At 33.3% G+C, this 27,701-nt stretch overlaps 2 protein-coding genes, 1 long non-coding RNA gene and 2 pseudogenes across 4 annotated transcripts; 1 reads left to right on the plus strand and 4 right to left on the minus strand.

Moving 5' to 3' along the window:
• Window positions 1-5,859, minus strand: LOC101215394 (tetratricopeptide repeat domain-containing protein PYG7, chloroplastic). Of its 2 annotated transcripts, none has more exons than XM_004150352.3 (6): window positions 5,613-5,859; window positions 4,567-4,653; window positions 2,315-2,366; window positions 1,291-1,553; window positions 942-1,088; window positions 1-520 (listed from the first exon to the last, which is right to left on the minus strand). In XM_004150352.3, exons 1-6 carry the CDS (start codon window positions 5,721-5,723, stop codon window positions 239-241), a joined length of 942 nt encoding a protein of 313 aa, XP_004150400.1. In that variant the 5' UTR covers window positions 5,724-5,859; the 3' UTR covers window positions 1-238. The 2 variants fall into 2 exon arrangements, with proteins under 2 accessions (XP_004150400.1, XP_011659092.1); XM_011660790.2 differs by having other exon boundaries at window positions 2,315-2,370; window positions 5,613-5,857.
• Window positions 5,860-9,904: 4,045 nt separating this feature from the next.
• On the minus strand, window positions 9,905-16,570 carry LOC116404957 (annotated as a pseudogene).
• Window positions 16,571-19,765: 3,195 nt separating this feature from the next.
• LOC116405254 (ABC transporter G family member 34-like) lies at window positions 19,766-22,060 on the minus strand. Its single transcript, XM_031889223.1, has 4 exons — window positions 21,731-22,060; window positions 21,164-21,636; window positions 20,612-20,686; window positions 19,766-20,532 (listed from the first exon to the last, which is right to left on the minus strand). Exons 1-2 carry the CDS (start codon window positions 22,058-22,060, stop codon window positions 21,379-21,381), a joined length of 588 nt encoding a protein of 195 aa, XP_031745083.1. The 3' UTR covers window positions 19,766-20,532; window positions 20,612-20,686; window positions 21,164-21,378.
• Window positions 22,061-22,474: 414 nt separating this feature from the next.
• LOC116405291 lies at window positions 22,475-22,755 on the minus strand. Its single transcript, XR_004218447.1, has 2 exons — window positions 22,641-22,755; window positions 22,475-22,520 (listed from the first exon to the last, which is right to left on the minus strand). It is a non-coding gene; the product is annotated as an uncharacterized LOC116405291 (long non-coding RNA).
• A 1,085-nt stretch (window positions 22,756-23,840) lies between these two features.
• LOC116404950 lies at window positions 23,841-26,214 on the plus strand (annotated as a pseudogene).
• Window positions 26,215-27,701: the final 1,487 nt, after the last annotated feature.

Raw genomic sequence — 27,701 nt, forward strand, 5'->3', positions numbered from 1 at the left:
TTTAACCAAAAGTCTTACTATTCATGTGCATTTATGAACCTTTTTAAAATACATATATCTACAAGTATTTTAGAAAACAAAGCTACTCATTCACTTTTTTTTTTCTTTTTTGTAGTTACCATACACAACATCATGATACCTTCTATCCATAGCTCTAAGATACTCATCTCTAATACATTAATAAATGGAAATCCTCATTTTCAACAAAATCAGTAGAAAAGCTACCGGGCCATGATCATTATCTGTTTTTAGATTTCACTGGAACGCCCTTGTACATATCCACACGCTCCTTTAATGCATCTCGTCTTGGCCGAGCAAGCTTGTTGTTCGGATCGAAAAGAAGAACTTCTTCAAAAGCTTTCAAAGCTGACTTGTATTCTTTCTTTTTCTCATATGCATCTCCAAGATTGTTCCAAGCTGTAACATATCCAGGTTGAAGCTTCACGGCAGTTTCGAACTGGGCAATTCCCTTGTCAAGCTTATCATCTCTCACGTAACTAACACCGAGCGCATTGTACACCTGCAAACATCGAATAAAGATAAGAACATTAAATATCAACCCTCGATCTACTCAACATGTCAACTAATGCTTGGCTCCCATTTGTCTTCATGGAATTTTGCTCAATGAATTGCGATAGAGAACACAGAATTCAGTTCGTTAGTGGAAAAGATTACTAGTTTCCAAGTAGAACACACCTGAAAATATGGAACATGATGAACAGAACAACGGATTTTGGAATCCTAGACACGAGGAATTGTTTTCTTGATTCATTTACATGTTAATCACTCATCCAGTTTGGATTAAAATCAAAGATGAGAATAAAATTTTATACTATATGATAGGATGCTCTTGATATTCATATTATAAGATTCAGAAATCAGTGAGCTAGAGATATTCATACTATAAGATTCAGAAGTCAGTGAGCTAGACAGTTTCAAACCTGCGCAAGATCTTGATCATCCCCATCCCACTTATCGATTGCCTGAAGCAAAAACTTAGTGGCAGCAGGATAAAACTTCCTCCTCAGCATAACTGCACCAAGTTCAAAATATTCCATAGCACTGGCATCACCACTTCTCACTTGTTCCTGTCCAAATAATACGGAGGGAAATTGCGTTAGCAAAGCTAGACAATCGATGTCCTCTAATCACCTGCTTCAATGGGGATTTCAAATTCAGATATTTAAAAGCTCAGTAGAAGTTCATGGGGCTTTCAGAGACTTAGTATATCCAAATTTGAACTAACAGTTTACCCATCAAATTACATTATCTGTAAATGTGGACTCTTACTTGCAGTTCTTTAGCAGAAAGATCGAGTTCTCTACGAACAAGAACTTGACGTATGACGAAGAAGGTACCAACCCCAAGAAGACCTAATAGTAATAATAGATAAGATAGCTGTATTCCTAGTTCAAATAACTCTCCAATCTCGTAAACTGTATTCGTTTTCATGTCTTCCCCAGCCAATGCTGCTTCAGCAGAAACTAGCCATAAAGATTGCCCTGATGAGAAAGCAGATAAAAATAATGCTAGGCCTTTTTGTGGTTGACAATCTGCAAAAATGAAAATTTTCCTTCAAACATTCACCATAAAAGATATTATACTAATAACTTAAGAGCTAATTATTTTATATATGTATTTATCATTCTTTCAATTGAATTACAACGGATGTTCACAAGCAGAAGGAAATTCAAATTCATAAATTCTGGATAGTTTCAGGGAAGACAAAGTGCAATGTGGATGGCAAGCGGAAGGTTAAAAACTGTGGATGAATTTTGTTGATTACATGAGTGAGGTCAACATTTAGGAGTGCCATTATGATAGAGGTAAGAAATATTATCAAAGTGTTAAAAGTATATTAGTCATTATTCCAAGTAAGGAAGATGAGACATTGGCTTAGTTGGTTTGGGTTCGAAATACTTTGAGAGTTACGATATTGCTTTACCTTATCTTTCACTTAAATTTCAGCCCTTTGTTCTTATTACTGAGTTACCCAATTAAATGAGGTATGTGTTGAATCTAGTTTGACATATCTTGCACCATATATATGAGTATTGTTTAAATGATCTATGAATGAAGTCTAATTTAAAAAAGTATTGATTAAATTGTGAATCAACATGTCTATTTTGAACTTCAATCATAACCTACAGATCACTTGAAAGATATGAGCCACAAAATTAATGGAAATAATTGTGAATCAACATGTCTATCTTTGAACTTCAATCATAACCTACAGACCACTTGAAAGATATGAGCCACAAACTTAATGGAAATAATTTGCTTATAAAGAATGTTGAATCAGAGAACAAAATACTCTCAAACATTGCCGATGATTGAGATTCCATTGCCAATTCCCTTTGAAACATCTGCCTTCATCCAGTGTAGGAAAAAAAGAAGTTAATAACGAGACAATTTGAAGAATTTTCAATTCAATGGAGGAAAATACGTCACCTTATGAAACATATAAGTTTAAGTACATATAGAAAAATGGAAAAATTTTGTACATAAATCCTTAAACATAGCCCATTTTGTACAGTAACAAAGTTAGCAAATTACAGTTAGGATTCCAATATTTATTAAGGATTTCAAAAGTGAGGAATATGACAGGATGTTACCAAGTTCGGAAGGGTGGATAAAAGTGAGAGTTTCATCAAAACGCATGGGGAAGGAGAAAGTTCTAGGATTCAATGAAGATGAATGTGGGAGACTCTTACAGTGGGCATAGAAGACATAAGATTAAGAAGATTGTTTGGAAGCTTGTATTCAAGTAGAATTTCTGTAAATTCATTCCTCGTGATATTGTGATTATGCAAGGTGGCAGCAAGTGCTCAAGAACATTTACCGTCTAGAAAAGGGTGGAAGGTTCATGGCATGTAAAAGAAGGAAACTTCAATATTATATGATAAAATCAAAGGACCCCATCCATTGAACACCAAGAGAATGGGGTGGGTTTCAAAGTATTTCAGCAGGATGACGGCTACGAATAATTTGGATAAGGATACTAAAAGGATTACGAATACTGATATTGTAGAGGAAATGCAAAGAGATATGTCTTTTATTTATTTATTTTTTCTTTTTTCCCAAAGAGGTGTCTAATAAAGGTGAATTATACACGGTCGAGGAAGAAAAAAATGTCAAATCTCTAGGGAGTGAATGGCTATTTAGAGGAGAAACCCCAGTAGAAAAGGTGTTAATGTCGAAAGTGTAGGCCTGAAGGGCCTAGAGGACTTCAATGAAAGAAAAAAGGAGTAACTAGTAGGAAAATGTTGGTGATATATAATTAAATTTTCCTTCAACCACTAGCTTAAGCTTTTGGGTAAATTGGTGGTTTAATAGAAAGAAAGTGTTGGACCATGTTTTGTGTTGAAATAGGAAGGTGGGGGTCCAAATGAGAAAAGGCATTGTCTAATTAAGGGGTATATTTTTTCAAATAATGAAGGCAAATAATATGGAGGTAAGTATAAGTGGTAGTGAGAAAACTATTTGAGGACCCAAGTTGGCTTTAACGGAGAAGAAGGCGGGTTTGGAGAAGTGCTTAGTGAAGGGGCGTGGAATGTCTTCAAAACCATCTTGAAAGAAAGAAAGAAAGAAAGAAAGAGACGTTAGGTTATGATGAAAAGTGAGATGACGTTTGTCCATATGTTGAGATTTGAGTGAGACATTAATAGCACTGAAAGAATAGAAGAAGAGGAGATCTTATCTGTTTTGGAGAGGAGCAGAAAGTTTTGAATGAGAAAAAATTTCTAGAGCTGCGATGCAAGAGAGGGAAAAATGTTTGCTAGCAGAAAAACGTTTGCTAGTGGGCAAGTTATCCTAGATTAACGAAGGGTTAAAAATACAGGAGTTTAAAAAATATTTGGCTATTAACTGTGAAAGGTTAAAGAAACAATAAGTAAATGATATTTTTAAGGTTTAATTACCAGTTTAGTCTCTAAACTTCAGTTGTGTTGAATAGATCGTTATATTTTAAAAAATGTCTGGTAGATCCTTAAGGTTTTAGTTTTGTACTGAATATGTTTAACCTTTAAAAGTATCTAATAAGTAGATAGCTTGACTGTTGGACATTGTTTAAAATTACATGACTTAACATAAGATTGAAAGGCAAGGGTCTTTATTGAACACAAAATTCAATTTCGTGCCTAGCAAGTCTAAACTTTCAAAAATGTTAAAATGATTTCAAATATAGTAGACATAAAATTGAAAATTTAGGGATCTACTAGATAATTTTCAAATTTAGGGATCTATTAGACACAAAATTAAAAGTATAAGAATCTAGTAGACACAAAATTAGTAGTTTAAATTGTTGTGTAACAACCCAACCATCATTTAGAAAATCATGAAAACCCAATGCCCCAGGAGTCTATAGTCAAGAGTCAAAAAGTCAGATAAATTTTCCACCTGAAGAACTACAGAACCCTTAAAAAAAAATTATTCAAATATGATAACTGGTTGGTTGTTCTATAATAATCGATAATTCTAGTGACAAGAAATACCTTAACAAACATAGTTTTATAAGTTACAGAAATATGAACTCAATAAGTCTATGCTTTTTGAACAAATGCATACCTGAAGTTTAGAAAACCTCCTAACATTAAGTCTACATCCCTTTCTAACAGTCTGTAAAATTGGTACGTCAAAATGATGCACAATTTCCTACATAAAAACAACATCATTCAAAGCCATTAAAATGGTGAAAGTGTCCATTAGAGAACAGTCTTGAAGAAACAGATAGGAAATTACTTGGAATCTGATACTATGATAAAAATGAGTTCAACAAAGAAACAAATAATGAAATAACTTTCAGGCTCTTACTGAAATGAAACAGATGAAGTGTTGAACAAACAATTAAATACCAAACCTGTCCGGACAAAATGATTTCAGAAATTGGACGTTTACAAAATGCACACTTAACTTGACGGATTGTGTAGAATCAGAACAATGTTCACTAAAATATGAAACATGTCAAGACCAAAAGAGAAGTTTTATACTTAAATGAACACAAACAAACACAGTCATGTTCAAGACCCAACAAATTCTTAAAAGTTCCAACCGTTTGTAAGGTGAGATTTTTAGAACCGTGAATTTTATTTTTGACCAATTAAAAACACTTGTCAAGATTTATAATTTTATACAATCAGAAGTAACTTTGAAAATCCTAAAGAAACTTCCAAGCACATTCAGTGGAAATAGTTTAAAGAAAACGCTACCATATAAAGTGCTTTTCACAAAATCAAAACTCTGAAACAATCATTTCAAACCCCCTCAAAGATTGATCATCTTTACCAACTTATAGAGAACCAGCAGATTTCATTTCATCTTCAATAAATTGGGAGTCCAGGGTAGAAATCTACAAAGGGCTGGTCTCAACTCTCAAGAACAACTTATGATTGAAATCCAGGAATAAAACGAAATTCCCCAGCTGACGTACTATCCAAAATACGAGAGTTCAAAAATAGAATCCGAATTTCCAGCCACCACCTTCCTCAATTTCTCAAATTTCAACCAGATTTCAACAAGTGAAGCTCACAACCACATACTTAGAATTCTAAAGTAAACAGAAGGATCCATGAGAAAAATATAGTCACCCATAATAAGAAAACATGAAATCTCACCTGAAGAAGGAGATTGTGAGGCTTGAGCTGGAGAGACCCAAATGGAAGGAAGGAATGAGAAGGAGAAAAAGGTGGTGAACGATGAAGAGACAAACTCGTCTGTAAAGCCATTTTGAGGGATTTTAGGGACTCAATTCAATAATCTGGGTGGTTCTCAGAATTGAAGACGGGATGCTCCTCCAGACTCCAATTTTGTTGGGTGTGGTTTTGGAAGAGAGAGGCAGGTACTACACTGACCAGAAGATAATGGTAAAAATCAAATGCATAGAAGGAAATACGAAAGGCTGATTTTTCCCCTTTTTAGCCGTTTATTTTATCTGATAAAATCTGGGCCGTTCATACATCATCCGCATACGAAAAGGCAATGAAAAATAAATATCACATTTTGAATGTAAAAACATTAAGTTATCATTTTCCTTTTATAAAAATGATGCCTCAACTTTACACTTGGTCTAAAATACTCATAAATTTTCCAAAAAAAACGTGGCTATGACGTACACAAACAAGCTCTTTTTTTTCATAATACAAATTTATTGTTGCCTTGTGAACGTTTGGCTTCATCCAAATTTGACATCAAAGGATAAAAAAAAAAAAAATGATTCAATTGCACAAGTGAATTAGTGATGCCCAAAAACAATATCATGCAATAGCAAAAGAAAAAATGCAATTCAAAGAATCTAATTCAAAAGATTTTGTGGATAGGCTATGCAAATCAAGAAGTAAAAAAATGTTAGAAAAGATTTCAAGAATCAAGTAATTGTATGATATGGGGCCCGAGAGGATTTTGGTGACAAACAAGAAAAGTAAACAAAGCAATAAAATGTTTTTGTGGTATTTTCAAGATTTAGACCAGCACAACTTAAAGATATTGGTTCTCTCCCATAGTAAAAGATGAGAATTGGATGTTTTAGCAAGATTCTATCGTTGAACGAAAAGAAACATAGCAATTTTGATCAATCCTCGACCAATCGGTATCCTAGATTAATGAACTAAGAAATTCATCCTAATTCATCCTAATCATAACGAACAAGTTTTCATCTTAGCAGTTTCCACATGTTGGATTAAAGTCGCATAAGCGGGAATGCCTTAATCTAAAGGAAGATTGTTTTCGGAATCTCAAATTGACAAATAAATACAATTTAATAGGATACTTTCATGTTAAAAAATCCATCTAAATTTATGAACAATCATATTTTAACTTTGTGCTTATTGCATCTAAAATTAAGGTTAAATTCATGCTTTCTTTCATAGCTAATTCAATCAAACAAGAATTCTTTATTAATCAATTTAGCCATACGTTCCTAAAGAATTCTACTAAAAACACCAAATTTCCAAGAAGATTGCCTTTAGTTCTTTATGATCTTTAAAGTAGCCTCAAAGATTGGAAGAAAGAATATAGTCATTCTTGAAGAATCTTGAGAGAGAATTATTGAATTTTAAAAGAGTTTGATTTGAGAGAATTTTGAGTGCAAATTGAAAAATGAAGTGCTTAATTGAGTTTACAAAGTGATTTTTGGCTTAAATAAGTCATTAGGTCTCTTTGAGGGCAAAAATATACCAAAAAATGAGCATTTAACGCACTTTTGAGCATTTGACGGCCGCAATGCCAGCTTTCCGTATATATACAAAACTGCCACTAATCTTGTTTTTGTTTGTTTTCGTTTGTTTTAGCTCTAATTTAAGCGATTTTCATTGCGTTGGACTCGTTTTGATATCTGGATTATTATTTTCTACAAAATTTAAATTTAATGAATAAATGTTGTGATGTGGGGAGAGTTAAACTACAAAATTATGTCAAATATAGTTCTAACAATATCGTCGGTGCGGAAGAATACTCAATGGAAAGTTTGTGAGACCTTCTTTGAAATATGAGTAGGAAGGTAACAAACATGAATCTCAGTGATGAAGAATGAGATCAAGAGTGCCATCATCCACGAATCCTATAAGAAGAGGTTATTTAACCTCAGCTAGAGAACCGACCTTCAGAAGATAGATATGAAGAACTGGAAGCCAAAGTAGATGGAACAGGACAATATGTGGCATGCTTGCTCAATGTAATTGACCAACAAGAAAGTAAACCCAAGAAAGGGAAAGAAGTTGAACTTATATGAGACCCAACAAAAGGTAAGACACATTAAGTAGAAGGCATGGGGGAATCACACTACTATCAGTCAAGAGCAGAAAAATCAAAGGAGTAATCCAAAGGACTGATGGTGGAGGAAGAGATTTATCCCTAAAATCGGAAGTATTGAGATAAAAGAAAATTTGTCATATCAGAAAAACATGCAAGAAATAAAGGGGTTGTAAAGAAGGAAGTTATAAAAATAACTAAGTATTAGGCATTTTAAGGAGGAGTGTACGTTACGGGTAGGCATCACAAGGAAGGACAATATATGTTTTGATCTAGGCAATGATTAGCTAGGTGAGGAAAAAAAGTTGAAAAGGGAAGGCAACAACGAACGCTAACCAATTATCGGGTGACGAGCTAAGGAGGAATCGATTAAGTGTTAAACCTGAATGGTTAGTTAGCTAAACATGTGTTATGCTTAGGTTAAGCATGGATTAACAAGGATACTAAACTACCATATGTAAAGCACTAAGTAAGAGCTGACAAGCTAAGATGAGTTTAAGGATGACTAATCCAGTTTGAGATTAGTATAAATAGCTCATGAGTTCAAAAAGAAAGCTACAAATTAATTTTGAAAAGTGTTTAAGCTTTGCCAAGAGAACCTTGACGATAAGAGGAATAAGTTAGGCATTAAGAAGGGGGGTTAGGAGGAAACGTATTTGTGAATAGGCCTTTCAAAGAAAAGAGAAAGATTTTAAAGTTTTTCTTTTAAAGTCATTTTATGTTATGCATAGTGTAATGCATGTTATGGTCTTGTTCATAATTTATATGACAAGCATGGTTGTTCGAAAGTATATTTATGAGTTAAAGTATGCGTCCTTATGATGCTTGAATGCTAGTAAACCATTAACTTTCTTCCTATCAAGAGCTAGTTGTTATGTGCACATAAGAGTAATGGCAACCATGCGTTAAGTGGTTTGCATGGTGAGAAGTTGGCTAGATGCGTGAGAGGTTCGCATTCGAGCTGATCGCTTGGGCAATTGGAATTGAACAAGGTTCCACAAAGATACTGGTGGTGAAATGAGAATCATCACAATAGTTTTAGCGTTGAGGAAATGTCTAGGCGAAATGAATAAGTAGAGGCTAATGTGGTGTTTCACATTCTCAGCACGTGTTAAGGCGATGAGGAGTTGATCTTGTTAAAATGACTTTATACATGTACGTGTATTCCTCAAAAGGTTTTCCTAAATGTCACTCACTAAGCATTAGACTTACGTTTTAAGTTTTCCTTCCTTAGGTAAGCAAAGCAAAAGGGTCGATAAGAGAAGACATGATGTTGCACCAGACATTAAGAGCTGTCGCAAGACATTAGAATTTAGGAGTTTAGTTTCAGTTTTTGTTAAAGTATTACCTTGTATTTGTATCAAGTTTGTTAAGAGGAAATAAGATGTGAAGTATTTCCAAGTTTTGGAAATGTTGCATTTTCTTATCACTAAGCTTGATTCTTTTAACTTTAAGGGCCATTTGGGGGAAGGGTTGAGTTATGAAAGGGTTGATGTTGTAATAAAACTAGTGTTATGATAAAATGTGTTTGGGAGAAACATTATGAAAAGGGGGAAAATATAGACAACTACCTCTAAATAATAGATTTGTTGAAATTACAACCCCCACTAAATTTTAATTTAATTAAATAGTCCTTATAATTTGCTAATTGTTGTAATTGATTTGAGATCGATAAATAATTGATTTGAGATTGATAAATAATTTGAGATTGTTAAGACTTGTGAGGTTATATTGAATTGAGGGGAGTTGTTTATTGAATTTGAGATTGTTGTATATAAATACATGTTATTATAGCCTCTTTTATTAGAATAATGTGGCCAAAACGCATAAGAAGATGACTATAATGCGTAACTTATAATGTAAATTCATAAGTATTTAGAAATACATCTTACATGAGCATCATGCCTATTTTACGTGATTACAATGTCACTCGATTACAAAGTCTAAACACATGATAAGTTGATAAGAAGATGATAAGTTGATAAGAAGAAGCTAATGAATGGCAACTCAAATAGTGAACTGGGTAAAAATAATATTCCACAGCCAAAGAAACTCTTCAACAAAAATACCCAACTTACTAATAAAAACTTTTGGTAGTATAGAGTAAGAAGGGTTCGAATTTCAAGAGAATTCGAGGATAAGATGCACAAGAGATGAGAGAATGTTAAAAGAATTCAAGAATCAAGTAGTAGTATAACATTGGGGAGTGTTTGATGATAGGCAAGAAAGTAGAGAAAGAAAATCAAATGTTTTTTCTTTAATTGTTTTTAACCAAGAATTGCAACAACAACATAAGAATATAGATTCAAGAAGGGAATGGGGTGTTTTAGTATAATTACCATCATTGAATCAAAAGGATAATTGCTAACATGATCAATTCTCAATCAATTGGCCTTAAAGGACCAATTTCCCTAAGCTAATGAACTAAGAACATGCATCAAGATTCACACTAAAAAACTTGCAGTCTCATCCCATACATTAAGCCAATCCTTATCCTTATATTCTTAATTTTTTCCAATTTATCAACTCTTCAACCAATATTGTACTCTTCATAAAAAATTATCTTATCCTTTCTAATCTTCGTCGTGAAATAGATAACTATCAACCCTAATTTGTCTTTTTCTTCCTCCAATATATCGTCCATAGCCTTATAAGTACCTTTACTCTCCCATTTCTTAGCTTCACATCCAATTATCTACAATTTAATGCAAAGAACGACTTGGTGTCTTCCATAAAAAAAAAAAAAATCAAAGATATAATAGAAAAGTAAACATTTATAAGATATGAGAAATCTTTATAGAAAATTATATAAAAACTAGGGAGAAGGAAGGCTAACCTTATTTTGAAGAGAAGAGTATAGTAAACTATATATTACCTCACTCCCACAATTATTTTGAAGCCATCTTCTAAATACCTTTTAATATGTTTTTTAACATCAAATTTACATCCTCGAGCAAGGTTAACCTAAAGATAAAGAGCACCATCATAAAAGGAACAAATAACTGGTTTATGATCAGTAGATAGTTGGAAATTGGAAACTCACCTCGATGAATCCATGACATAATGCCAAGTAGTCAGCCTTGCCAACGAACTTGAAAAATTGTCGAAAGAAGCACCGCTGAAACGAAACAACATACTTTAGGTGTTTCAAATCTCTATAGGAAATCGATTGTAAGTATTATAAGTTTGAACCAAACAATATCCATATCTCCATATTCTTCAAAACCATTTTTATTCTCAAATATGCTGCATAATATGTATAGTAGTGTGCTATGTATGTTGCAGTTTTTTACTATGCACATGCAATTTCATGTTTTTCATTAATGTAATCGTCAATTTTTCCCACACAATTTACAGTATGAGCTCTTATGTTGAGGTGAGAAATATGTGATGCAAGTGTTGAAAGAGTCGTCTGTGTCACATTAGTTAATTCTACTTGATGATGATCTCTTTACATTCAGGATCTTGTTTACTAACTCATTTTTTATTATTATATTTTAGTTTATTTTAAACTGCAAGTGATAAAATCATAATAAAACATCATAGCTGTAAGAGTTGATGCATCTGGAGCGACAAAACGGTTCAGTTTGGAGGTTAGGAACCTTCACCTTACATCCAAAGATGAAAACTTGAAAAAAGAAGGTGAAGAAATAATCCAGCTTTGATAAAGGGAGAACTTCGCTTCATGTCTGTGTGTGGAAAATAAGAGAAGAGAAGAGAGAAAATTTCAAAAAATTTCTTAAACAGAAAGGTTAAGTACCAATTTCTACTTAGAGTGAAAAAGATCATCAATTTTCTCCTTTTTGTTTTTTTTTTTTTTTTCTCACCTTATTAGTTCCCAAGAGAATTCATATGCAACTATGATATTTCGCACGGTACGCATAACAATGGCAGCAGATCTAGCATCAATACCAGAAGTTGGTTCGTCCATGAAGATAGTCGACGGATTAGCAACCAACTCCACTGCTATTGTCAATCTCTTCCTTTGTTCTGTTGAAAGACCATCAATTCCTGGTAGCCCCACTAAAGCATCTCTCAATTTATCTAGTTCTATTAGTTCCGTAACTTCTTCCACAAACATCTACATCAATGTAGAATAGCTATTCAATAAAACTTCAACCATATTCTACATTAACTGGAAGCATAAAGCAGCAAGCATTTCTAGTGGGAAATACCTTTCTTGTTTTGGTATCAACATTGGAGGAAAGGCGGAGCCAAGTAGAAAATAGGAGCGACTCACAGACAGTGACATGAGGCGAATGAATGTCAATTTGTTCACAGTAACCACTTACTCTAGCAAAGGTTGATTGCTTCTTGGGATAAGTAGAGATGTATATACTTCCTTCAATATAACCACTGGTCTTTCGTCCAGCTAATACATCCAAGAGAGTAGTTTTCCCAGCCCCACTAACACCCACAAGAGCTGTTAATATCCCTGGTCGAAAAGGTCCGCTAACATCTTCTAAAAGTCGAAGACGATCTTTCTCGACCCCATGCATCTTCATTTCCTAAATTAATTGGAAAACATTGATATAGTTTCAGTGCCTTCAAAACGACATTCATTAAAAAAATAAAAATTACAGCCTATTTAGAATGGCTTTCTAAGTGCAAACACCCAGAAAGCAAATCCAAATAGGTTATTTCAAACTTGAGTTAACTTACAGCAGGCATATCCACATAATAGTTCACATGGTTGAATGCAAGTGAAAGTGGCTGGAAAGGCAAAATCATTCCTCTTCTTTGCAATTGATCTAAATAAAGATTTGACAATTTTGATCGTTAGCCTATGATTTTTCTCTAATAAATATCAAAGCTCTAATTAAATGAAATATTACTAGAAATCCAAAAGAATTTGGATTAAGCAAATTCTTCCTTACGAAACTTAAACCTTGTGCATTGACCGTATTATTTTTTCTTTTCTTCTTGTCTTCATCCGTGGTAATGAGAGCCTTTGCATCAGCAAGTGCTGAAAATAGCTTCAAAAGGTTCAGTACAGTTACGACAATGATAATGACAATAATCATCATTACTTAAATGGTCAATTCAATTTATATTCTTGAATAAATGAAGGGTTGAGATGACTTACGATTCAAGTAAGTCAAAGCTATTGTAAATAGAACGTTGAAAAGAAGGTTAAAGCCAAAAAGTGCTGCAACGCAAATCCAGTACCAACGTTCTTCCTTAAAGAAACCCCTACTAGCAAGCACTTTCTCAACTGTAGGTTCATTAATTCTACTATATGTATTTTTCTGCATTAGGCAAAATATGCTTTTATAATGAAAAAAATAACAAATGACTAAATGTAATATTAGTTTTCAATTTATCCAAATCATTATTGAATTGAGATTTACCTTGCTCCATCTATCATCTAGGAACTCATTGATGACAATGGCGTTTTGTCCATACATCATGGGAGACAAATAGAAGCCCCAAATCATCCATCGCTCAACATTATCTAATGTGCACAAAAGGAAAACCAAAAGTTGGCAAACAAAAATACTGGAATCTACTAAAGTAACATGCTCAAGAGTTAAAATTTGTGTTCTGGAATAAACAAATAAAGAAAACAAAAAAAAAAAAAAAAAAAACAATAGAGCGTTGGCACACATCTATGTGTTATATCTACGAACAAACGGAGAGGACAATTTTATCAGAGAGAAAATTCAAAATACATATCAATTATCAAATGCACCACTCAAGGGTAAAGAGTTTTATAGTGCATTTCTTTAGACTCTAAGGTCAGAATTATAAATAATGTAAAATTAGAAAATACAAATTTAAAAGCAAGACTCTATACTTGGTTGTTCCATGCGTCAGATTTCAGATGCAAGACATTCCAACGATAAGGAAAGGGAGAACAATCACTTACCTCTGTCAATAAGGAAACCTCCAAGCAATAAAACTATTAAAAGAACAAAGGTTCCCAAAGTACTTGTCACATACAACTAGCATTCTTCCAGTTGCAGCCACGAGTCGAAATAGCGATAGAGCTGTTTGATAAGTGGCAAAGAAGGCCAAAAATTGCTTGAAGAACCTAGAGTATGAATAGACAGGTAATTAAGTAAAGCTTGTTTTTGTTAACAAATGAAAAAGAAGGAAAGGAAATATATATACCTACTAAGAGCAGGAGCAAACCCGATCGTGTAATAAGTTAGAAGAGTCCATATTGCTGATTCTATGAAAGAGAGGAATTCTGAGGATAAACATAGGCAAACTGAATGCCCAAGCAGGATAGAACAAGAAATCCCTCTGTCTAAAGAACACTGGAAACCTGAAAATAGTGAGGGCCAATTCTGCTATTCCATTAAACATGACATTTATGAGACTGAAAAACAAGGCTCCAAGGAACTTGCTTCCACCAATGACAGTGCCCACTTTCATTTCAGTCCTAAAAAACACAGTCATAGCAATGACAGACATGATGGTGATCTGGACCGTTTTAAAAACATAGACAAATGAATGTCGTTTCATTATCAGTACTTCTCTTGAATAGCATGCCCTGAATAGCTCCCAGTTTGATAAACCATATTTCTCTTTGACTAATGCAGCTGGGTGAGCTTTAGATTTGTCATAAGGAACTTGGAGATCAGAGGTAAGTTGTTGACCAATGGTAAAAGATTTGAATGCGACAAAACTTGGAAACATAAATGAATCTATATGGTTTGTTTTTTTTGAACCAGTATTGTTCTTGGTCCTCCTTTGATGTCACTTCTTGTAAGAAATCAGCAACTCCTTTCCACTCCTTTCCTTTCTGGGCATCGAAACCCCATAAATTTAAAGAAGTCAAAGATTTTTTCTCTTGGACCTTGGTACACGATTTGACCTTCGGAAAGAAGAATGATATCATCAAATAGATTAAAAGTTTCAGGAGCTGGTTGTAGAAGAAAAATGACCATTGTTACATCCATTATATGAACCATTTGCCTCATGAACTTCCATATCTGAAATGTGGTAGAACTGTCTAAGCCTGTTGATATTTCATCCATAAAAAAAGCCTTTGCTGGTCCTACTAGCATCTCCCCTGCACAAGTACCTTCACTCTCCCATTTCTTAGCTTCACTACCAATAATCTAAAATCCAATGCAAAGAACAACTTGAGGACTTCCGTAAGAAACCTATAGTCCCATCTCATACTTTAAACCAATCTCTATTCTTGTACTCTAAATTTTTTCAAATTTCTCATATCTTCAACAAATTTTGAACTATTCAATCTTAGATCGAGTTATCTTCGGTCACTCTTAATTTGTTCATTTCCAAACTCTTCAACCAAATTTATACTCTTCAACCTCAAACCTTAATCCAAATCTTGAAGTCCAATCTACACCCTTAAATCAAATTTCTCTAATCTTTAGTCTCTTTTAATTTGTTCATTTTTCGAACTCTTCAACTTTCAACCTTAATGAAAAAAAATGTTGAAGTCAAATCAAATACTTTAATCCACAATTCTCTTGTCCTTTCTTATCTTCGTCTTTATCATGAAATAGATAACTATCAACTAATGAATTTTTCGTTTTCCTCGTTCAATATATCGTCCATGAGTCATATAAGTACCTTCACTCTCCCATTTCTTAGCTTCACTACCCATAATTTACAATTTAATGCAAAGAACAGCTTGGGCAGTTCCGTACAAAACTTGTAGTCCCATCTATTACTTTAAACCATTAGCTATTTTTGTAATCTAAATTTTTTCCAATTTCTCATATCTTCAACCAATTTTGAACTTTTCAACATTATCGAGTTATCTCAAGTGACTCTTAATTTGTTCATTTTCAAACTCTTCAACCAAATTTATACTCTTCAACCTCAAACCTTAATCCAAATCTTGAAGTCCAATCTCCACACTTAAATCAAATTTCTCTTATCTTTAGTCTCTCTAAATTTGTTCATTTTTTAACTCTTCAACGTCCAACCTTGATAAAAAAAAAAAAAAAGTTGAAGTCCAATCAAATGCTTTTAACCACAATTCTCTTATCATTTCTTATCCTCATCGTGAAATAGAGAACTATCAACAACTCATTTGTCCTTCCCTCTTTCAATATAAAGTCCATGAGTCATATAAGTACCTTCACTCTCCAATTTCTAAGTTTCACATCCAATAAGCTACAATTTAATTGCAAAAAACAACTTGAGGACTTCCATAAAAAAACATGTAGTCTCATCTCGTACTTTAAACCATTCTCTATTCTTGTACTATTAATATTTTTTCAACTTATCAACTCTTCAAACAATTTTGTACACCTCAACCTCAAACCAACTTATCTCAAGTGACTCTTAATTTATTCATTTCCAAACTCTTCAACCTCAAACCTTAATCCAAATCTTGAAGTCCAATTTCCATCTTTAAATCAAATTTCTCTAATATTTAGTCTCTTAATTTGTTCATTTCTTGAACTCTTCAAACGTCCAACCTTAATAAAAAATAAAAAAAGTTGAAATCCAATCACATACTTTAATCCAAAATTCTCTTCTCCTTTCTATCTTCATCCTAAAATAGATAACTTTCAACAACTAATTTGTAATTTTTCTCTTCCAATATATAGTCCATGAGCCTTACTCTCTCACTCCTTAGCTTTATTACAATTGAATGCAAAGTACGACTTGGTGTCTTCCATTAAAAACTTGTAGTCCCATCTCATACTTTAAACCAATATGTATTCTTGTACTCTAAATTTTTTCCAATTTCACTTATCTTCAACCAATTTTGAACTTTTCAACCTTAGATCGAGTTATCTTAAGCGACTCTTGATTTGTTCATTTCCAAACTCTTCAACCTCAAACCTTAAACCAAATCTTGAAGAACAATTTTCATCCTTCATCAAATTGCTCTAGTATTTAGTCTCTTAATTTGTTCATTTCTTGAACTCTTCAAATCAAATACTTTTATCCACAATTCTCTTATCCTTTTCTTATCTTCGTCTTTATCGTGAAATAGATAACTATCAACAAACTAATTTGTCATTTTCATCATTCAATATATCGTCCATGGGTCATATAAGTACCTTCACTCTCCCATTTCTTAGCTTCACTACTAATAATCTACAATTTAATGCAAAGAACAGCTTAGGGACTTCCGTAAAAAACTTGTAGTCCCATCTCATACTTTAAACCATTATCTATTTTGTACTCTAAATTATTTCAAATTTCTCATATCTTCAACCAATTTTGAACTTTTCACCCATAGATCGAGTTATCTTAAGTGACTCTTAATTTGTTCATTTCCAAATTCTTCACTCAAATTTATACTCTTCAACCTCAAACCTTAATCCAAATCTGGAAGTCCAATCTCCAAACTTAAATTAAATTTCTCAAATCTTTAGTCTCTAAATTTGTTCAAAATCTGGAAGTCCAATCTCCACACTTAAATTAAATTTCTCAAATCTTTAGTCTCTCTAAATTTGTTCATTTTTTAACTCTTCAACGTCCCACCTTGATAAAAAATAAAAAGTTAAAGTCCAATCAAAAGCTTTTAACCACAATTCTCTTCTCATTTCTTATCGTTATCGTGAAATAGAGAACTATCAACAACTAATTTGTCATTTCCTCTTTCAATATAAAGTCCATGAGTCATACAACAATTTCTAAGCTTCATATCCAATAAGCTACAATTTAATTGCAAAGAACATCACGAGGACTTCCATAAAAAAACATGTAGTCTCGATCTCATACTTTAAACAATTCTCTATTATTGTACTATTAATATTTTTTCAATTTATCAACTCTTCAAACAATTTTGTACACCTCAACCTCAAACCAACTTATCTTAAGTGACTCTTAATTTATTCATTTAAAAATTCTTCAACCTCAAACCTTAATCAAAATCTTGAAGTCCAATTTCTATAGTATTTAGTCTCTTAATTTGTTCATTTCTTGAACTCTTCAAACGTCCAACTTTAATAAAAAAAAAAACTGAAATCCAATCACATACTTTAATCCAAAATTCCCTTATCCTTTCTTATCTTCATCCTAAAATAGATAACTTTCAACAACTAATTTGTAATTTTTCTCTTTCAATATATCGTCCATGAGCCTTACTCTCCCATTCCTTAGCTTCACTACAATTTAATGCAAAGTACGACTTGGTGTCCTCCATTAAAAACTTGTAGTCCCATCTCATACTTTAAACCGATCTTTATTCTTGTATTATTAATATTTTTCCAATTTATCAACTCCTCACACTTATTAGTTCATTTCCAAACTCTTCAACCAAATTTATACTCTTCAACCTCCAACCTTAATCCAAATCTTTGAACTCCAATTTCCAACCATAAATCAAATTTCTCTAATCTTTAGTGTCTTAATTTGTTCATTAACGTTCAACCTTAATCAATGAGTTGTAGTCCCGTCTCATACGTTAAACCAACAATTTATAATCTTGTGTATCTCGTATCTCTTAGGACGTGTTTGGGGTGGACTTGAGGGGAGTAGAGTGGAGTATTTAAGCCCACTCCACGTTTGGGGCATAGATCAAGCAAAAGGGGATTAGGGTTATTTTACTCCTCGTCACACACTGTTCCACTCTCTCAACCGGGTGTAACTCGAGACCACCATTAATTTTGTTTTCTCATATTCGATCTCGACCGAGATCGACCCCAAAATATCTTCCCAAATTTAAATAACTCTTTGAAGAAAATTTCTCGATCTCCCTCAAAGACATCTCTGGCAACCTTAGACCGAGATCATACTAATTAGTCGACGTTCTTTAGCTCGGGACAACTTAGACCCAGGATCATACTACATTATGCATATGTTCTTTAGCTCGTGGCTATCTCAGGCCGAAGCCCCGAGCTAAAGAAGATCATAAAGTAATGTAGTACGATTTCGGGCCAAAGTTGGCCTGAGATATAGCCCCGAGCTAAAGAACATAAGGAAATGTAGTATGATCTCGAGCAAAAGTAGGCCCGAAATAGCCCCAAGAGAGACCAAGAAATTTCCGTCAAATAGTTTTATAATTTTGGAAAGAATCTCGAGGTCAATCTTGCCCGAGTTCGACCACGAGAAAAACAAAATTTTCAGTTGTCCTAAGATGCACTCGATCGAAGGAATGAGACAGTGTGCGGCAAGGAGTGGAACACAAAATAAGGGGGTAAAATAGCACTAATCCCCCTTTTGCTTAATTCATGCCCCAAACGTGGAGTGGGCTTAAATACTCCACTCTACTCCCCACGAATGCATACTATTATAAAATCCATACTATTATAAGTCACTTCTCGCCCCAAACGCCCCCATAATTTTTCCAATTTATGAGCTCTTCAACCAATTTTGTACTTTGGTGTAATCCAAATATTGATTAGGTCCCTTGAATTCAAATGTTGAAGTCCAATCTCCAACCTTAAACCAAATTATTTGAAGTGACTCGTAATTTGTTCAATTTTCGAACTCATCAACCAATTTTATACTTTTCGACCTTCAACCTTAATCCAAATCTTGAAGTATCTCCAACCTCAAATCAAATTTCTCTAATCTTCAATGTCTATTAATTTGTTAATTTTTTGAACTCTTCAATCGAACATCAACGACCGATCCTCTTTAATCAAAAAGTTGAAGTCAAATCACATTCTTTAATCCAAAATTTCCTTATCTTTATTTATTTGCCTTCATCATGAAATAAATAACTACCAACAAATTTTTGTTTTCCCATTTTCAAAATATAATCTCAAACATATTATGTTCCAAACACAATTACTTAAAAGTCAATTTTATTCACTTCCCATCCAACAATCACCACCTTCATCCAAACAATGACATGTTGCCTTTCATTCCTTCATCCAAACAATGACATGTTGCCTTTCATACAAAAAGTTGTATTCCAATCTCATACTTCAAACCTAATTTTACCAACTTATGAACTCTCCAACCAATATTGTACTTTGTATACCAAAGTTTGGCTAGCCCCCTTAAATCCAAATGTCCAAGTCCATTCTCCAACCTTAAACAAAAATTCCTTCAACTTTTTGCCAAAATTACTTTATCCTTTGTATCTTGTAATTTGCAAATTTTCTAAACTCTTCTACTAAACAGTTCCTTTTAATTCAAATAATGGTTGGACCACTGCCATCAAATAGCATAAATAAAAGCGCATACTTTAATCTAAAATTCTCTTATCCTTACTTATCTATATCTTCATCGTGAAATGGATAACTATCAACGACTAATTTGTCTTTTTCCTCTTTCAATATATCGTCCATGAGTCCTATATATACCTTTACTCTCCTATTTCTTAGCTTCACGTCATATTATCTACAATTTAATGCAAAGAACGGTTTGGTATCTTTCATAAAAAACTTGCAGTCTCATCCCATACATTAAGCCAATCCTTATTCTTATATTCTTAATATTTTCCAATTTATCAACTCTTCAACCAATATTGTACTCTTCATAAAAAATTATCTTATCCTTTCTAATTTTCGTCGTGAAGTAGATAACTATCAACCCTAATTTGTCTTTTTCCTCTTCCAATATATCGTCCGTAGTCTTATAAGTACCTTTACTCTCCCATTTCTTAGCTTCACATCCAGTTATCTACAATTTATTGCAAAGACTGACTTGGTGTCTTCCATAAAAAAAAAAAAAACTCAAAGATATAATAGAAAAGTAAACATTTATAAGATATGAGAAATGTTTATAGAAAATTATATAAAAACTAGGGAGAAGGAAGGCTAACCTTATTTTGAAGAGAAGAGTATAGTAAACTATATATTACCTCACTCCCACAATTATTTTGAAGCCATCTTCTAAATACCTTTAAATATGCTTCTTAACATCAAATTTACATCCTGGAGCAAGGATAACCTAAAGATAAAGAGCACTATCATAAAAGGAACAAATAACTGGTTTATGATCAGTAGATAGTTGGAAATTGGAAACTCACCTCGATGAATCCATTACATAATGCCAAGTAGTCAGCCTTGCCAACGAAATTGAAAAATTGTCGAAAGAAGCACCGCTGAAACGAAACAACATACTTTAGGTGTTTCAAATCTCTATAGGAAATCGATTGTAAGTATTATAAGTTTGAACCAAACAATATCCATATCTCCATATTCTTCAAAACCATTTTTATTCTCAAATATGCTGCATAATATGTATAGTAGTGTGCGATGTATGTTGCAGTTTTTTAGTATGCACATGCAATTTCATGTTTTTCATTAATGTAATCGTCAATTTTTCCCACACAATTTACAGTATGAGCTCTTATGTTGAGGTGAGAAATATGTGATGCAAGTGTTGAAAGAGTGGTCTGTGTCACATTAGTTAATTCTACTTGATGAAGATCTCTTTATATTCAGAATCTTGTTTATTAACTTATTTTTTAGTTTATTTTAAACTGCAAGTGATAAAATCATAATAAAACATCATAGCTGTAAGAGTTGATGCATTTGGAGCGACAAAACGGTTCAGTTTGGAGGTTAGGAACCTTCACCTTACACCCAAAGATGAAAACTTGAAAAAAGAAGGTGAAGAAATAATCCAGCTTTGATAAAGGGAGAACTTCGCTTCATGTCTGTGTGTGGAAAATAAGAGAAGAGAAGAGAAAAAATTTCAAAACTTTTCTCAAACAGAAAGGTTAAGTACCAATTTCTCATCAAAATAAACTTAGAGTGAAAAAGATCATCAATTTTCTCCTTTTTTTTTTTCTCACCTTGTTAGTTCCCAAGAGAATTCATATGCAACTATGATATTTCTCATGGTACGCATAACAATGGCAGCAGATCTAGCATCAAGACCAGAAGTTGGTTCGTCCATTAAGATAGTCGACGGATTAGCAACCAACTCCACTGCTATTTTCAATCTCTTCCTTTGTTCTGTTGAAAGACCATCAATTCCTGGTAGCCCCACTAAAGCATCTCTCAATTTATCTAGTTCTATTAGTTCCGTAACTTCTTCCACAAACATCTACATCAATGTAGAATAGCTATTCAATAAAACTTCAATCATATTCTGCATTAACTGGAAGCATAAAGCAGCAAGCGTTTCTAGTGGGAAATACCTTTCTTGTTTTGGTATCAACATTGGAGGAAAGGCGGAGCCAAGTAGAAAGTATGAGCGACTCACAGACAGTGACATGAGGCGAATGAATGTCAATTTGTTCACAGTAAGCACTTACTCTAGCAAAGGTTGATTGCTTCTTGGGATAAGCAGAGATGTATATACTTCCTTCAATGTAACCACTGGTCTTTCGTCCAGCTAATACATCCAAGAGAGTAGTTTTCCCAGACCCACTAACACCCACAAGAGCTGTTAATATCCCTGGTCGAAAAGGTCCGCTAACATCTTCTAAAAGTCGAAGATGATGTTTCTCGACCCCATGCATCTTCATTTCCTAAATTAATTGGAAAACATTGATATAGTTTCAGTGCCTTCAAAACGACATTCATTAAAAAATAAAAATTACAGCCTATTTAGAATGGCTTTCTAAGTGCAAACACCCAGAAAGCAAATGCAAATAGGTTATTTCAAACTTGAGTTAACTTACAGCAGGCATATCCACATAATAGTTCACATGGTTGAATGCAAGTGAAAGTGGCTGGAAAGGCAAAATCATTCCTCTTCTTTGCAGTTGATCTAAATAAAGATTTGACAATTTTGATCGTTAGCCTATGATTTTTCTCTAATAAATATCAAAGCTCTAATTAAAGGAAAGATTACTAGAAATCCAAAAGAATTTGGATTAAGCAAATTCTTCCTTACGAAACTTAAACCTTGTGCATTGACCGTATTATTTTTTCTTTTCTTCTTGTCTTCATCCGTGGTAATGAGAGCCTTTGCATCAGCAAGTGCTGAAAATAGCTTCAAAAGGTTCAGTACAGTTACGACAATGATAATGACAATAATCATCATTACTTAAATGGTCAATTCAATTTATATTCTTGAATAAATGAAGGGTTGAGATGACTTACGATTCAAGTAAGTCAAAGCTATTGTAAATAGAACGTTGAAAAGAAGGTTAAAGCCAAAAAGTGCTGCAACGCAAATCCAATACCAACGTTCTTCCTTAAAGAAACCCCTACTAGCAAGCACTTTCCCAACTGTAGGTTCATTAATTCTACTATCTGTATTTTTCTGCATTAGGCAAAATATGCTTTTATAATGAAAAAAATAACAAATGACTAAATTTAATATTAGTTTTCAATTTATCCAAATCATTATTGAGTTGAGATTTACCTTGCTCCATCTATCATCTAGGAGCTCATTGATGACAATGGTGTTTTGTCCATACATCATGGGAGACAAATAGAAGCCCCAAATCATCCATCGCTCAACATTATCTAATGTGCACAAAAGGAAAACCAAAAGTTGGCAAACAAAAATACTGGAATCTACTAAAGTAACATGCTCAAGAGTTAAAATTTGTGTTCTGGAATCAACAAATAAAGAAAAAAAGAAAACAATAGAGCGTTGGCACACATCTATGCGTTGGCACACATCCCTTTGTTCGTAGATATAACACATAGATGTGTGCCAACGCTCTATTGTTTTTTTTTTTTTCTTTATTTGTTGATTCCAGAACACAAATTTTAACTCTTGAGCATGTTACTTTAGTAGATTCCAGTATTTTTGTTTGCCAACTTTTGGTTTTCCTTTTGTGCACATTAGATAATGTTGAGCGATGGATGATTTGGGGCTTCTATTTGTCTCCCTTGATGTATGGACAAAACACCATTGTCATCAATGATTTCCTAGATGATAGATGGAGCAAGGTAAATCTCAACTCAATAATGATTTGGATAAATTGAAAACTAATATTAAATTTAGTCATTTGTTATTTTTTTCATTTATAAAAGCATATTTTGCCTAATGCAGAAAAATACAGATAGTAGAATTAATGAACCTACAGTTGGGAAAGTGCTTGCTAGTAGGGGTTTCTTTAAGGAAGAACGTTGGTACTGAATTTGCGTTCCAGCACTTTTTGGCTTTAACCTTCTTTTCAACGTTCTATTTACAATAGCTTTGACTTACTTGAATCGTAAGTCATCTCAACGCTTCATTTATTCAAGAATATAAATTGAATTGACCATTTAAGTAATGATGATTATTGTCATTATCATTGTCGTAACTGTACTGAACCTTTTGAAGCTATTTTCAGCACTTGTTGATGCAAAGGCTCTCATTACCACGGATGAAGACAAGAAGAAAAGAAAAAATAATACGGTCAATGCACAAGGTTTAAGTTTCGTAAGGAAGAATTTGCTTAATCCAAATTCTTTTGGATTTCTAGTAATCTTTCCTTTAATTAGAGCTTTGATATTTATTAGAGAAAAATTCATAGGCTAACGATCAAAATTGTCAAATCTTTATTTAGATCAACTGCAAAGAAGAGGAATGATTTTGCCTTTCCAGCCACTTTCACTTGCATTCAACCATGTGAACTATTATGTGGATATGCCTGCTGTAAGTTAACTCAAGTTTGAAATAACCTATTTGGATTTGCTTTCTGGGTGTTTGCACTTAGAAAGCCATTCTAAATAGGCTGTAATTTTTTATTTTTTAATGAATGTCGTTTTGAAGGCACTGAAACTATATCAATGTTTTCCAATTAATTTAGGAAATGAAGATGCATGGGGTCGAGAAAGATCGTCTTCGACTTTTAGAAGATGTTAGCGGACCTTTTCGACCAGGGATATTAACAGCTCTTGTGGGTGTTAGTGGGGCTTGGAAAACTACTCTCTTGGATGTATTAGCTGGACGAAAGACCAGTGGTTATAAGGAAGTATATACATCTCTGCTTATGCCAAGAAGCAATCAACCTTTGCTAGAGTAAGTGGTTACTGTGAACAAACTGACATTCATTCGCCTCATGTCACTGTCTGTGAGTCGCTCCTATTTTCTACTTGGCTCCGCCTTTCCTCCAATGTTGATACCAAAACAAGAAAGGTATTTCCCACTAGAAACGCTTGCTGCTTTATGCTTCCAGTTAATGCAGAATATGATTGAAGTTTTATTGAATAGCTATTCTACATTGATGTAGATGTTTGTGGAAGAAGTTATGGAACTAATAAAACTAGATAAACTGAGAGATGCTTTAATGGGGCTACCAGGAATTGATGGTCTTTCAACAGAACAAAGGAAGAGATTGAAAATAGCAGTGGAGTTGGTTGCTAATCCGTCGACTATCTTCATGGACGAACCAACTTCTGGTCTTGATGCTAGATCTGCTGCCATTGTTATGCGTACCGTGCGAAATATCATAGTTGCATATGAATTCTCTTGGGAACTAATAAGGTGAGAAAAAAAAAACAAAAAGGAGAAAATTGATGATCTTTTTCACTCTAAGTAGAAATTGGTACTTAACCTTTCTGTTTAAGAATTTTTTTGAAATTTTCTCTCTTCTCTTCTCTTATTTTGCACACACAGACATGAAGCGAAGTTCTCCCTTTATCAAAGCTGGATTATTTCTTCACCTTCTTTTTTCAAGTTTTCATCTTTGGGTGTAAGGTGAAGGTTCCTAACCTCCAAACTGAACCGTTTTGTCGCTCCAGATGCATCAACTCTTACAGCTATGATGTTTTATTTATGATTTTATCACTTGCAGTTTAAAAATAAACTAAAATATAATAATAAAAATGAGTTAGTAAACAAGATCTTGAATGTAAAGAGATCATCATCAAGTAGAATTAACTAATGTGACACAGACGACTCTTTCAACACTTGCATCACATATTTCTCACCTCAACATAAGAGCTCATACTGTAAATTGTGTGGGAAAAATTGACGACTACATTAATGAAAAACATGAAATTGCATGTGCATAGTAAAAAACTGCAACATACGTAGCACACTCCTGTACATATTATGCTGCATATTTGAGAATAAAAAAGGTTTTGAAGAATATGGAGATATGGATATTGTGTGGTTCAAACTTATAATACTTACAATCGATTTCCTATAGAGATTTGAAACACCTAATGTATGTTGTTTCGTTTCAGCGGTGCTTCTTTCGACAATTTTTCAAGTTCGTTGGCAAGGCTGACTACTTGGCATTATGTAATGGATTCATCGAGGTGAGTTTCCAATTTCCAACTATCTAGTGATCATAAACCAATTATTTGTTCCTTTTATGATAGTGCTCTTTATCTTTAGGTTAACCTTGCTCCAGGATGTAAATTTGATGTTAAAAAACATATTAAAAGGTATTTAGAAGATGGCTTCAAAATAATTGTGGGAGTGAGGTAATATATAGTTTACTATACTCTTCTCTTCAAAATAAGGTTAGCCTTCCTTCTCCCTAGTTTTTATATAATTTTCTATAAACATTTCTCATATCTTATAAATGTTTACTTTTCTATTATATCTTTGAGTTTTTTTTTTTTTTATGGAAGACACCAAGTCAGTCTTTGCAATAAATTGTAGATAACTGGATGTGAAGCTAAGAAATGGGAGAGTAAAGGTACTTATAAGACTACGGACGATATATTGGAAGAGGAAAAAGACAAATTAGGGTTGATAGTTATCTACTTCACGACGAAAATTAGAAAAGGATAAGATAATTTTTTATGAAGAGTACAATATTGGTTGAAAGAGTTGATAAATTGGAAAATATTAAGAATATAAGAATAAGGATTGGCTTAATGTATGGGATGAGACTGCAAGTTTTTTATGAAAGATACCAAACCGTTCTTTGCATTAAATTGTAGATAATATGACGTGAAAGCTAAGAAATAGGAGAGTAAAGGTATATATAGGACTCATGGACGATATATTGAAAGAGGAAAAAGACAAATTAGTCGTTGATAGTTATCCATTTCACGATGAAGATATAGATAAGTAAGGATAAGAGAATTTTGGATTAAAGTATGCGCTTTTATTTATGCTATTTGATGGCAGTGGTCCAACCATTATTTGAATTAAAAAGGAACTGTTTAGTAGAAGAGTTTAGAAAATTTGCAAATTACAAGATACAAAGGATAAAGTAATTTTGGCAAAAAGTTGAAGGAATTTTTGTTTAAGGTTGGAGAATGGACTTGGACATTTGGATTTAAGGGGGCTAGCCAAACTTTGGTATACAAAGTACAATATTGGTTGGAGAGTTCATAAGTTGGTAAAATTATGTTTGAAATATGAGATTGGAATACAACTTTTTTAATGAAAGGTAACATGTCATTGTTTGGATGAAGGAGTGAAAGACAACATGTCATTGTTTGGATGAAGGTGGTGATTGTTGGATGGGAAGTGAATAAAATTGACTTTTAAGTAATTGTGTTTGGAACATAATATGTTAGAGACTATATTTTGAAAATGGGAAAACAAAAGTTTGTTGGTAGTTAATTATTTCACGATGAAGGCAAATAAATAAAGATAAGGAAATTTTGGATTAAAGAATGTGATTTGACTTCAACTTTTTGATTAAAGAGGATCGGTCGTTAATGTTCGATTGAAGAGTTCGAAAAATAAACAAATTAAGAGACGCTAAAGATTAGAGAAATTTGATTTGAGGTTGGAGATACTTCAAGATTTGGATTAAGGTTGAAGGTCGAAAAGTATAAAATTGGTTGATGACTTCGAAAATTGAACAAATTACGAGTCACTTCAAATAATTTGGTTTAAGGTTGGAGATTGGACTTCAACATTTGAATTCAAGGGACCTAATCAATATTTGGATTACACCAAAGTACAAAATTGGTTCAAGAGCTCATAAATTGGAAAAATTATGGGGCGTTTGGGGCGAGAAAGTGACTTATAATAGTATGGATTTTATAATAGTATGCATTCGTGGGGAGTAGAGTGGAGTATTTAAGCCCACTCCACGTTTGGGGCATGAATTAAACAAAAGGGGGATTAGTGCTATTTTACCCCCTTATTTTGTGTTCCACTCCTTGCCGCACACTGTCTCATTCCTTGGATCGAGTGCATCTTAGGACAACTGAAAATTTTGTTTTTCTCGTGGTCGAACTCGGGCGAGATTGACCTCGAGATTCTTTCCAAAATTATAAAACTATTTGACGGAAATTTCTTGGTCTCTC

This window comes from Cucumis sativus, chromosome 7 (genome assembly GCF_000004075.3).
Source record: "Cucumis sativus cultivar 9930 chromosome 7, Cucumber_9930_V3, whole genome shotgun sequence".
Classification (NCBI taxonomy): Eukaryota; Viridiplantae; Streptophyta; class Magnoliopsida; order Cucurbitales; family Cucurbitaceae; genus Cucumis; species Cucumis sativus.